The sequence below is a fragment of the Perca flavescens genome, chromosome 11 (assembly GCF_004354835.1).
Source record: "Perca flavescens isolate YP-PL-M2 chromosome 11, PFLA_1.0, whole genome shotgun sequence".
NCBI lineage: Eukaryota > Metazoa > Chordata > Actinopteri > Perciformes > Percidae > Perca > Perca flavescens.
Genome location: NC_041341.1, coordinates 12,564,205 through 12,578,548, shown reverse-complemented (window position 1 = coordinate 12,578,548; position 14,344 = coordinate 12,564,205). Strand labels below are relative to the sequence as shown.

At 40.7% G+C, this 14,344-nt stretch overlaps 1 protein-coding gene across 1 annotated transcript in view; it reads right to left on the bottom strand.

Moving 5' to 3' along the window:
• Window positions 1-13,665, bottom strand: part of adcy5 (adenylate cyclase 5) — an 87,905-nt gene extending 74,240 nt beyond the window's left edge. Inside the window, exon 1 of the mRNA XM_028590922.1 lies at window positions 11,639-13,665. Coding sequence (XP_028446723.1) covers window positions 11,639-12,574 — 936 coding nt within the window. The 5' untranslated portion in view covers window positions 12,575-13,665. The remainder of the gene's footprint in view (window positions 1-11,638) is intronic.
• Window positions 13,666-14,344: the final 679 nt, after the last annotated feature.

The following is a 14,344-nucleotide window of genomic DNA, read 5'->3' as shown; positions in this document are numbered from 1 at the left end:
AAGCATTTAGTTCCTCATAAAACATTTGCTAGCTTAACAGTTTGAACAGCGTTGGCATTTTGTGTTTATTTGCTAGCAGTCTTCTTCTTCCCTGCCTTTGCGGGCACATTGCTGTGTTGCTTGGCGCGTCAACGCCCCCTGTAGATCAGTGGAATAGTGTGAAACCAGGCAGGAATATATAATGTAATGTATATATAATGCATGTGCGTCCCAGGTGTGTGAGAACAAACAAAAAAGGGACCCTCTTGTAAAAACATTGCTCCATGGCGCTACTGTCAAAAACTCAAAATACCTAGTCTTCATACTTTTTTTTTTTTTTTTTTTTTTTTTTTTATATATACTTGTCACAATCAATGCAGTATTTTTGTGTCTATGTTTAAAAGGGAAATTGTAGCTCAGGGGCAATGATTAATTAATGGACGATGGACACCGCATACATTTGATGTTAACTCTAACAAACATCATCATCATCTGTTGGATGAAACATTTCATCTGGCACTATCCAGTGGGTTGGAAAGGTTTTCATAAACCCAAGAAAGACATATTTCCCTCAAACCTCAAAATTAAGTCTTTTAAAGAAGTTAGAACATGAAAAATCACCAAACTCTAGTCACAGAGTTCTCAAAACACCAACAGCAATATGCAAGAAACGTTTTCGGTGTGTGCTCAGCACTGGGCCAAATATTTTCCAAAACAGTTAAGGGACGCAGTAGATGCTATCTTTCGAGGCTTTATAGCTTAATGGGTTATTTCACACAAATTGCAGAGTTTTGCAAATGCAAACTAAATTTATTTCACTTCCTTTGAGGTGGCAGCAAAAATTGCTCAGGTAGAACCTGGTCACATAAAACCGAAACTACACAGCTACATATCATTAGTGTTAAGCGAGAGCGTATGTTTTTGCAATTTAGGCGTCCCTTTAATACAATTGCAAATTATTTAAAAAAAATTATTCATTTGCTGAGGCTGACATTAAGGATAATGGGATTGCTCTCCTGGAGAGATTAAATCAAAGAACCAACTTCATTGTCAATAAGCCCAACTGCCTGACCGCATGACTGCATGACCAGGCTGAGGAGAAGCTATTTTAAGGTGGTGACTGCAAACACTAAACAATACAGTACAGAAAATGTGAAACAGCAAAACCATGTAGAATGTAGAGAAATTTGATGTTGTAAGTCCTCTTTGAATGTTTTTTTTTTATTTTTATTTTTTATGTGCTCTATTAATAAAGTGACTTAATATTAAAATGTGTGTGGGTTACTTCCTGGGTAAATTATCAATTGCCTAATATTGTATATCAGTAGCTAAGTCAGTTCTCAGATGCCTTAGTGAGAAAAGTACAATGTGTTTTTTCAAAACAAACCGCAGCGTCACATCATAACTTTAAGCATCATTATCCAGTAATGTTAACAATTCAAATGACCACAGACTTAACGAGGGTGAGACATGAAATAACACACACATAAATAAGCACCATGTCTGGCAGTAATCAAGACCCAGGATTCAAATGCCACATGAAATGGGTACGATTTCAATACTATCTGAAATCCCAAGCGACCATGAAAATCCATTTAAAACTGATGATGGCAGGGGTGTAACTTCAGACAAGAGATAAGTGTGATCAAAATCTGAATTGAGTTTTGAACAATGATGGGGACGGACTCTCCCTTCACCTCAACTCTCATGCTTTTCAATCACAGTCAATGGCACAGTTGCTTACAAAAACAATTTCAGACGTGGCAGTCATTGCTGGCAATTAAATTATTGGCCTTCAAGCTCTCCCAACAGTACATAAAATGTAACGGTGAATATCTAAGGAGGCCTATCACTGCAGCAATTATTTTATAATAATTGCAATAATTGTAGCACTCAAACTACAGTTATCTACCATGAACGTGTGCTTGCTTCTATGTTATTGGTAACTACAAGGCCTTGTGCAGCAAAAGTTGAGCCTGGTTCAACTTTTTTTGCAAGATGACCCTGTTTTTTTTGACAGAGCCACCTGGCCGATCACTGTGTAAAAAGTCGGAGGTCAGTTTCTGAAAGTTACAAAATTCATTAGAACCTGATCTCCCAACTTGTTAGGTTAAAGTGTCAGATGCTGTTCAATGATTTGACATGCACTTTGTTTGAAGCAAAGTGAAGCCCCAACAGCAGAGTACAACTTTATCATAACCTGTCAACATTTAATCTAAAACTACTACAGTAAAGCTTAAATTGTTTAATGCCAGAATGTTCTTCAAACAGTTCATCAATGATCAGCAATTGTATATTTCAACTAACTAAAATTGGTTCATCATTAACTGTAGACTGCTGACAAACTTCCCAATATCTAGCACTACATACTCATGGCCCTAATCATGCAGCCACATGGCATTAAGGAAGGTGATGATCCTCCTACTCCTCATTGGACGCTCAACCCCAGCATCCTGGAAATAACCAACAGCAAAGGTCCTCTTTACCTCCTGAATTCAGGTTAGATCTCATGTTGAGTGCTGAAGGGTTATAAACACAATATGGAGTATATGATGCACATGAACATTATCTAGTTAGGAACACCCATCACTCTTAATGGTAAAGACTATAATTCTAGTGGCCTGACCGTTCCCAGAATAAGCTGAAAAGGAAATGTCAGTGCTCATATTATGCTTTTTGGCTTTTTTCCTTTCCTTTATTGTGTTATATATCTTGTTTGTGCATTTAATAGGTTTACAGAGTGAAAAAGCCCAAAGTCCACCCCAAAGGGACTTACCATCTCCAACAGAAAACACTGTTTACCAACTGCTCCAAACTGCTCTATTGCAGTCCAGCCTTTACTTCCGTGACGAATGTGCCTCACTTTGTAACACACGCTATAATGCTCGCCTAGCTGCTAGCGTGGCACGCCCTCATACTCTGCTTCTGACTGGGTAATTGTCCTTACCTAGGTACTGCGTATGTGCGACTCCCAACAAAGATGGAACAGAGGTGAGATGCCTCACTCTGTAGCTAAAACAGAGAGCTCAACACACAGGGTGAAAAGAGGAGCTGCAGAAATGTGTAGTACAAATCAAATATAGTGCGTTTTTTGAAAGTTAAACCATGTAAACCTATTCAGGTACAACCTCTAAATACGTTTTTCCAAACGTCTTTTTATTAAAGCATACGATTTAACATACATTTCACTTGTACATTCTGAGAATCTTTTTTTACAACAAATTCAAAAAATGTATACTAAACACTTATATACTAACACTATATACTAAACGTTATACTAAACAGAAAACACCTAATAAGAAGCCATTGTCAGACTCAATAATGAAGTGGTAAAAAAATGGTCATTAATATTATTAGGAGTATACTATAAAACCGTAGGAAGCACTAACAACAAAAATCATTACAAAACTGAGGTAGTCAGCAAAAAGCAGAATCGCATTATTATAACAAGCTCTCAGTGGAATTACCTCGCTGGTCAAATAAATCCATATTAAAAGATGTGTACCATAATTATTTTTTATGCCCCCTGCAAATTATCCACCATGAGTCTGAATTCCTACATAGCAAACAAAAATGATTAAAGTTAATGAAGGTCAGATGAGCAGAATGAAGCAATGAAGCCCCACAGCCAAGTGTTGCTCAGCTTGCCACAGTGGGAACACAACAAAGTGGAAACTATCCATCAGTTTTACATTTCACTGTCAAAGAATCTGCCCGTTATTACAGCAACAGGCAAAAACAGAAAAAAGGGGACGTATTCTCTTTAATACACATGCAAGTTGTTTAAAAGAAGATTCTCAACTCAAGTGAAAGCATTAGTTTCCCCAATGCTTTCAACCACATCTCCCAGTATTTATTAGCAGATAAAGTTTGCTCCGTCACAAGTTGCACGCTTATTCAAAACAGCACTTGGGTTACAAACAATGTAACACTAAACCATAGGTATCGTTTAAAGTGCCCATATTATCCACACGCATACAAACTTGGAAAAAAAAACATCCATGCTGTTTTGAGTGAGATACGGTTTTCTGAATGCCTTCAGTCTCTGTGAGCTGCTCAAAATCTGCAGGGCTTTCTACGTCAGTAGCCGAGACGAGGTGGCTAACCGTAGCATGCTAGCATGCTAGCTCGTTCTCAATGGCAAAACACTGCTACAACACACACTAGTTCATCATAATCTACAAAATAACTACTTACATGTCCCTGTTCTGCAGCTATTCTACGCAAAGTTGGAAGTGCGCCCTCGTTTAAAAGAAGTCTCCCAGCTAATCCTGCCTTGTACTAACTGAAGTTGTAGAAACAAACAGCTAGCTGATGTGATCCTTACCTAGCTACTGCACGTGTGCCTCCCAACAAAGATGGGATAGAAGTGAGATGCGTCACTCTGTAGCTAAAACAGAAACCTGAACACAGAGTGAAAAGAGGAGCTCCAGCAATGTAGTACAACAAAAATATGATGAAAATTAAACCATGTAAACCTATTCTGGTACAACCTCAAAATACAATTATGAACCTGAAATTAGCATAATATGGGCACTTTAAAGAGTTAGGATTTTTTTAAGTGGAGTTATTGTTGGAGAAGGAGGCAGGAGTCCCGACACGGAAGCTAAGCAATGTACTGATGTGGACGGGGGCTGCAGCAAAACATATTTTAGACACCTAAAAAAAAAAAAAAAAAAAAAAAAAAAAAAAGAAATATCAAAAATCAAAAAAATCAATATCAGTCTATTTAGACATTTTTTACTGCTTTACCTTGCCGTCAGACATCCCTTTCCGGCGGGGAACTAAAGCCATTATATCCATCTATGTTGTCTTCAAAGCCACCAGACCCCTTTGACAAAAACAGTAATTTAACCTCGCAGAACACGATAGCTAGTGGCTGGCCTGCCGTTGCCTCGATCGGTTACTTTGTTTGGGTTATTGTGTGACTTCGTTGTTAGTGGGGTTAGTATGGATTCACCAGTATCAATCTGCCTCAGAGCTTTAGACTCTGTTTGAAAGTGATCCATTTTTATAATACAATTGACTGTATCAAATGCATCAAAACAGTGAACAACGATTTTTAACACAATTGCTTCATATTGATTCAAGGCTTTAGTAGGCTGCGTCTCCTCATTACAACATGGGATATGGGAGGAACAGGAGTGTCCATTAAGTTGACGATAAAACAAACATTACAGTTCTAGTCCTAGTGCACCCTCTGCCAGCACACGCGTGCAAAAACAGAGCTGCGTTCACAAACGCCGATTACAGAACACCGTCTGCCAGCCATTATGTGCAGGCGCATGGAGCCAGCTGGCGATATAAAACTATATTAAGACTTAACAGCAAAAAACAGCAAGGTGGTGAATTATGAACCAATGGGCTTTCCATATTACACTGCTTGTTTTGATGATGGCCTGAGTGCCGGTTGCATCACTACAGTGTTATTTTTATTATTATTTTTTATTTTAACAAAGAGAATCTAGTTTTATCTAAATTATCAGAGCAACAACTTTAAGATCTTGTAAACTACTGTATTTTCAAGTATTTTTGCGCAGTAGCTCTAATTTTATAAAACACACAGTACACATATCCACTGTGTGGACAGAAAAACAACACAGTGCAAAGGGGCAATGATGAAGTGTTCTACAAGGTGTCTTGTCTCTCAGTTTGACTCCGAACACAAAACGATGGGCAGGCAGTCCATGGCCACACACACACACACACACACACACACACACACACACACACACACACACACACACACACACACACACACACACACACACACACACACACACACACACACACACACACACACACACACACACACACACACACACACACACACACACACACACACACACACACACACACACACACACACACACACACACACACACACACACACACACACACACACACACACACACACACACACACACACACACACTGCGAGGAGGTGGATGGTGTTTGCGAAATAGGATCAGTTGCTAAGTTACAGAGTACTGAGCACAGTTTTCTAGAGTCACAGGGGAATGCGTCAGCAGTGGTTTCTGAAAGGTACTCTGGCTTGCCCTGCATCCATGTTTGGTTAAAATTTGATTTCCAAAACAGCAGCATCCTCTGTCACACTCCTCAGCCTCTGGGTGCTTACATTGTCTAAATTACGAAAGCAAACTGTAGTTTAGCAATAGATTTCCCACGCTGCCTAGGGGACAGGGAAGAAATAATTAACCCAGCGATGTGAAATCTAATGTTGATTCTGATGGACACTTTTTCTGACTTTTTTTTTTTTTTTTTTTTTATCTCTTCACTCTAGAGTACATGGAGCTTGTCCTGCAGGGGAGGAAAGTGGTTAAAAGTCTGTCCACAGGGGCTGAGTCTCACAGGGAAATTAAAAGCATAGCTACAAGCAGGTCAGGACCAGGAGGGATGGGTTTAAGAAGGCAGGTAAAGGAAAAAGAGATGATGAGAACATCTACTTTGAATTTCCACACATTACGAGCAATTCAATTACACAGGCAGAAATCCGTGGTACCACTGGAATCCTGCCAACTGTGACTGGTCCGCTTACACCTCCTCCGTGAATTTGGAATTTTTGGATAGAGAAGAATATAATAATAATAATAAAAAAATGTTTATTTGATATAGCACCTTTTACAGACAAAGTCACAAAGTGCTTCACATGATAAACATTTGTAAAAATACAGTACAATCCAACAGAAAATAAACAAGAGAAAAAAGAAAAGAATTACTGAATGACCAATGAAAATCATTTCAACGATTAAAACCTAAAACCCAAAGTTTGCAAACAGTCAAAAGCAAATTTAAACAAATTGGAGTTAAACCAGTAAGAGAATGGAAGCAGGGCTTTTTTAACTAAACCCAGGAAACAAACTCAGGAAGAAACTCAGGAGTTCCTTTAACCCACTCGTGTTTGCATTTCCACAGAGTCTCGTGAATTGTTAAGATTAGGAAAGTTAAACCAGTAAGAGACTCTGACGTGTATTGTGGACATTGTAATCTCTGAGGGATTTGAGCAAAAATAAGAAAACTGCAGCTGAAAGATTTACTCACAACGGCAGAGAGAAGTGGCAATGAAAAAGGTTATTAATAGACTCATGCTTCATCTTAAAATATACTGCCAACTTTTACAAGTTTAACTAACGTAGAGTTGTCCCTGTAACAGTTGTACAATGTATTACTAAAAGAACAACTGTATGAAGGTTGAAACTGAAAACATTATCCTAGTTGTGCACAGTTGGGATTTCCGGTACAAACGTTCAGGCTAAAATGAAATAGAGCATCAGAAAAGGTTACAAGGTTGACTTGGGGAAACTCAGCATATATACTGGTAGCACATAAACAGCAGTGGTCCAACTAAGAGACTAGCCGAGTGCTATGTAAACAGGGGAGAACAGATATGCTAAAAACAACAGCATGGTGAGGAAAGAAACACAAACACAGCAGCTCGTTCCCACAAGCTCACATCGACACATCAAATGACAATGCGGCTTTCACAGAAAACACAAATAGATACAGGGTTACATGCCATTCACACAGAAAAACTAAACTATCAGCCTGGTTTTTGCTTATATAACCAAACATTAGAATCTGCATCCTTTCCGGTGTTCAACACATTCTTTGCACATTAATGATGACTGAATAAGTAGTCGTGACTGTGCCGTGTCATAAGACTGTTCATGTACTTTCACTGGGTTGTTAAACAGTGTGCAACTTAATGTTCTCTTCCTAAAGTTGGATACACTACTATAGTGTGGGACATCACTTTCTTTTTCTAATTACTGGAGCACGTCTGTTTTTAAATATCTCATGTATGAGCTTCTTTAAGGCTTCAAAAGTAGACTTACATAATATTTATTTATACAATCGAAGCATTTGATAAAAAAGTATAGCAAGACCGCAACGTTACATCCATATGTGATTATTGAACATCTCATTACAAAATCATGGGCATTATTCAGACGAAAGAGAATTACTCCCAATGTCCTCCCTATGTGGCTGTGTTGCATTTTGGCTCCATCATTGCTTACGGAGAGGATCCGTTGCCACTCTAGTGTGAATGGGAGCATCTCACTTGTGGCACTATAGGTGTATTTTTGCCGGACCAGCATCTCGGACGAGAAAATTTCATTTGTTGACAACTTTGTCTTTACGTACAAATATATTAGTTCTTCTTGTCTAAACTCTGTGCAGTAGGGCATTGCCATGTTAAAACAGGAAAGGGCCTTCCTCAAGCTGTTGCCACATAGATGAAGGTACTCTATTGTCTGAAATACCATTGTATACCATAGTATTAAGATTCCCCTTTGGTAGAACAAAGGGCCTAGCCCAAACCATGAAAAACAGTTCTAGACCAGAAGTACAACAAAATACGTGGACGGGCGTCTCCACGTACTTTAGGCCATAGTGTGTTTAAATATTCAAGGATAAACATTTTGAGTTGAACCAACTAATTTCAGGGAGGTCTTTAGATGCAAATACATTAACAACTGGCAACTATCTCCTTATTTATTCTGATGTATTTATAAATGCACTTACTCTAGAAGAGCCACGTTGTTAAAGAAAAAGGTTTATGAGCCGCATAAGGCCTGATCTCACACACACACACACACACACACACACACACACACACACACACACACACACACACTTTAGAAATGGTGGAAAATAAAACCCATTTGGGTAAGCACCTTTATTACAGACAAAGTCCAGCAGCCCTTTAGACATTTTTGAAAGTAATATTGATGTTGTAAAAGTACTACCAGAGGCATTTAGAGTTTATGAGGAACATGTAGGCTCAGAAGCACATTAAAACAGTATACCCTGAAACTATCGACTGTAAGCATATTACAAGTCCTGATGAAATAAAACAAACAACCTGAAATTACTTAGTCTTTTCAAAGCAAAGGGCAAACACCTAATTCCAAAATTTAACAAGCAGTTTGCCCTTTCCTTTATAATAAAATAAGTCGTAAATATGATTAATATCTGTGGTTAGAAAAGTGATTTAAGGCCACCATTAGGAGGTTGAGAGTATGATTTATATTAGCTGCATATCTAAGCTGTCGCTTAAAGACAACAGATGAAGTATATAACCATAGATGTCAGATAAACATCCTCTGCATTCTAATGTGCTCTCAAAAAGGTCATAACGTGGAAGAGTGTGGGACAGGAATACTATAATAAACAGTCACACAATCCATCCTGACAGGAAACCACTGTGTAACAATTAGACAAATATTTATCCCTTTTGAACTGCTGAGAGGTATGGTGTGATGCATTATCACACACACACACACACAAAATTCTTCACACTGTGTGTGTGTGTAATAGAACTGATTAATGACATGTAATAGAAAATGGTGACAGTATCCTGAAGTTTGATGGTGAAGGACAAATTTCAGACCATCCATACCATTTCTTCTCATTTGTAATCTACAAATGACTCCCAGCCACAGTCCAATATAACCAAGCCACAGCCTCTGTAATTATCTTCACCTTTAGTCACATTTCTTTCTGTTCCAAGTGTCTAATATTTTCAAAGAAACCCCACCCAACTTCAACGGCAAAAAAAAAAAAAAAAACTGACTGTAGTTTGTATAGATGGTGACTTGATTGGTGACAGTAGTTGTCTGCACACCTGAGGAGCAACAAACCAGCTGATAAAGTTTCCATGACAACCAACAGCTATATCCTATATACAACCCCAAATCAGAAAAAGTTGGGACAGTATGGAAAACACAAACAAAAAAAGAAAGTAGTGATTTCTAAATGTACTTTGACTTGTATTTCATTGCAGACAATACAACAGCACATAATTTAATGTGTTCCTCATGATTTTTTGTTTTATTTTTCAAAAAGCAAAATTTCTATTTTGGTTCTTGCAACACATTTCAAAAAAAGTTGGAACAGTAAAGCATTTACCACTTTGTAACGTTGCCATTCCTTTTCACAACACTTAAAAAGACATTTAGGGACTGAAGACACCAAGTGATGAAGTGTTTCAGGTGTAATTTTGTCCCATTCTTACTGCAAACAAGTCTTAAGGTGGGCAACAGTACGGGTCTTCGTTGTCGCATTTTGCGCTTCAAAATGCGCCACACATTCTCTATTGGAGACAGGTCGGGACTGCAGGCAGGCCAGTCAAGTACCCGTATCCTCTTCCTCCGCAGCCAGGACTTTGTAATGTGTGCAGAATGTGGTTTTGCATTATCTTGTTGAAATATGCATGGACGTCACTGGAAAAGATGTCTTCTTGAAGGCAGCATATTGTGCTCCAAAATCTCTATGTACTTTTCAGCATTAATGGTGCCATCACAGAAGTGCAAGTTACCTTTGCCAAGGGCACTGACACAACCTTATACCATGACAGACCCTGGCTTTTGGACTTGTTGCTGGTAACAGTCTGGATGATCCTTTTCTTCTTTGGTCCGGAGCACACAGCGTCCATTTCTCCCAAAAAAATACCTGAAATACTGATTCATCTGACCACAGTACACATTTCCACTGTGTGATGGTCCATCCCAGATGCCTCCGAGCCCAGAGAAGTCAACAGTGCTTCAGGACACTGTTAACATAGGGCTTCCTTTTGGCACAGTACAGTTTTAACTGGCATTTGTGGATGTAACTACGTATTGTGGTACTTGACAAAGGTTTGCCAAAGTAGTCTTGAGCCCATGTGGTGATATCGCTTATAGATGAATGACGATTCTTGATGCAGGGCTGCCTGAGGGATCGGAGATCACGGTTGTTCAGCTTAGGCTTGCACCCTTGTCCTTTACGCACTGAAATTCCTCCACATTCCTTGAATCTTTTAATTATGTTATGCACTGTTGAAGGTGAAATAAGCAAATGTCTTCCTATCTTTCTTTGAGGAACATTGTTTTTAAACATTTCAATAATTTTCTCACGTATTTGTTGGCAAACTGGCGATCCTCGGCCCATCTTTGCTCCTAAAGGACTAAACCGTTCCTGGATGCTGCTTTTGTACCAAATCATAATTACAATCACCTGTTGACATCACCTGTTTCAAATCACATCATTTTTTAACCAATTTACCTGATTACTAGCCCTAAATTTCTCCTGTCCCAACCTTTTTTGGAATGTGTTGCAAGTCTGAATGACAGGAAAGGATGTATATTTACAAATGAAATTAAGTTGACCAGACAAAACATGAAATATTTTGTGTTCACATTGTCTGCAATGAAATACAAGTTAAAGTACATTTAGAAATCACTACTTTCTTTTTGTATTTGTGTTTTCCATACTGTCCCAACTTTTTCTGATTTGGGGTTGTATAAGTCTTTGTCTAACAATCACAAGTGCAATTTGTCAATCCAGTTATTTACAAAATGGGACCTTAAGAAGAACTGATAATTTTCTCTCTTGCCTCTTGGAGAGTCTGTGCATGCCACTGCTGCGAGGAACGTATTTAAACTGCACTTTTAACACTGCACTGCCCAATAGATCCGCTAATACGGTACAGGTCACGTATTAACATACTTGTCATAGTTGCTTGTGATCCTATTTGACAGAGAGAGAAAACAAGTTCAGCAGCAGGAAGCCTAAAAAGGGAAATGCCCGTGTTCTACTGTGCGTTATTGCGTGTGTTTTGGTGCAACTCGACATAAAACTTTATAAGCAAACATACCTGTTTCCACAGAACGCTGTCCATGCCGTTCAACATCCAAGAAACAGCCACGTGGATTGCGGAAAGGATAACTCCAGTGATGACTGCGGCGCGCATCCTGACGGGCAGCAGAGTGTAGATGACATGGATGAAGAACACGGTCCACCAGATCCCCTCGGAGGCACTTCTGGGCTGCACGAGCAGCACTCCGACCACCTGGATCACCAGCACCAGCAGGATGACCACATAGCACACAATCCACATGTGGTCCTGGTGAAAGCCGTTCCTGTTGCAGACCACCATAAGAACGAGTGTTAGGAAGATGGCCACGGAAAATACCACCACATAAGTTATGCTCGGCCTGCCTGATCCACTGGAGCAGTGGAAGCCCAGCATGACCGTGAACACCAGCATCAGCACTGCCATGAGCATAGTTAGACTGCTCTGGTTGAGACGGAAAAAGTAGCGCTGGTATAGACGCTCCAACTTGTCCGAGTGGAATTTCTTGGATTTGAAAATGTGCATGACGCTGACGCAGCACGCCACTAAAGAAAAGTTCACTTCGGGCATGACCTCCTCCTCCTCGGTCCTCGGCTTGCCTCTCCGCTCCTCCAGACCTAGCTCCACAGACTTGGGTCTCACCTCGCCGTCTGGACGTTTAGGGGACGCACGGTTTTTGTCTCGGCTCTCCTCGCCATGGTCCTGCCAAGCCGACCTGGACCTGAAGCTGACCCTGCTGACGGTCGTTGTGGCTCGCCCGGGCTGCCGCTGGTCCAGATCATCCTCTTCTCTCCACCGACTGTTGGTCCGGGTGAGCTTCTTGCGCGGAGATCTGGCTGAGTATGGGCACCCGTTGGCCACGGACTCAGACTCTCCCCAAGCTGATCTGTGCTCGGTCCCTCCCCTTAACCCGGGGGCACCGACTCCGGGTGGGCTGACACTGTTTGATCTTGACATAGTGGAGAACAGGAGGCAAAGACAGAAATGCGCCTCAACAAATAAACACTGTGGGAAACGTTTTGTTTTCCACTGCGTAATTATGTCAGGAAACTATTAAGTCCCAAAGATAAGGCGCATTAAATGTCTGTCATAAGTTGTTTTTTCCATAGTTGGTCACTGTTGAAGAAGCCTGTGCGCTTTAAACGATCACCGGTTAATTCCCTCACTTTTAGAGGGAAACATTCATTCTAAAAAGTCTTTTAAAAGAAACTAAATTAGTTCATCCAAAGCAATTACCAGAAGTGGTGAAAAGCTTTGGGAATAAAAACAATTGAACAAGCACAGAAAATCACAGGGGAGCCAGTTTCGCCACGAGAGGATGGAACATTAGACCCAGGTGGATAGGGGTCTACATCATTGGGGCCAATTAACTACCATCCATGGAGAGGTTGCACGGCAGCGCGCGCTGTAGACGAAATGCAAACCATTACACAACTATAGTCTCCAGAGATCATAGCGCAACACCATCAGTTTACGCTGTGAATCTGTTATATCTACTGACGCGTTCCTCTAGTATAAACGGTCCGTGTCCAGAAAAGACGGAGGGGAAGGGAACTGAAAAGGTGAATCCCATGTTGACCGCTCTTATTTGGTCCCGTCAAGTCTTGATGCAACAGCACTGACCAAATACTGCAGCCTGGACGGCGGTGGGAGCCTCACGTTTGCCCAAAAAGCATCATCACGATCTTCCCACACTTGCGCTGAGGAGAAAACTCAACCGCTCCTCCTCCTCCTCTGGCAGCCACAGAAAACAGCTACTTGGTCCATGGTAGGCTATAGCTTGTGTTACAGCACGGTCAATTGATCGTCAACCTCTGCCCCGAATCAATGTCCCAGCAGCTGTCCATCAATGTTCAAATCCCCAGAGAGCGACTCCTGATTAGATTTGCCGCAAGACTCCGCACAGAGCGATTTCGCAGTCGTGCAGCGGCAGCATTTCACAAAGTGTTTACCCGGTGCCAAAGTGTTCTCCCGTAGCCTCGGACATTCGGTTCGGTGTGCGTTTGGAGCGTGGCATCATAACACATTTACCGCTGATTGCTGCTTTAATGGCCATTCAACCAAGTGTGCTTCCTGCGGGCCGCCTCTCCGCCCTGCTTCCATTGGAAAAGGACGAGGGTGAGTCACGCTTTGACTCGCTTTCATTGGATGATAGGCCAGTCAGTCAGAGACGGTGTGCGACCCCCGGCCGCTATCGATGAATGGGCGGGCCTGTACTCACAGCTGGATACCCCCCCCCCCCCCGACACACACACACACACACACATCTCTCTATCTTTTTTTCTCTCTCTCTATCTCTGTCTCTCTTTCTCTCTCCTCTCTCTATCTCTCTCTCTCATTCTCTCTCTCTATCTCTCTCTCTCTATATATCTCTTTCTCTCTCTCTATCTCCCTCTCTCTCTTTCTCTCCCCTCTCTCTATCTTTCTTTCTTTCTCTATCTCCCTCTCTCTCTTTCTATCTCTCTCTCTCTCTCTCTCTCTCTCTCTCTTTCTCTCTCCTTCTCTCTCTATCTCTTTGTCTCATGCAGATTCAATGTATTTATCTTTATACTATTGTAAATTAATATATTTAAAAAGTATATTTTGGTTTTGGGTTGTTTGTTGGACAAAACAAGCAAACTGAAGCTGTCATCTTGGACTCTGGCAACTTCTGATGGAAATTTTCACAATTAATTTGATATTTTATACATGAAATGCTTAATGGATTTATTGGGAAGATAATCAACA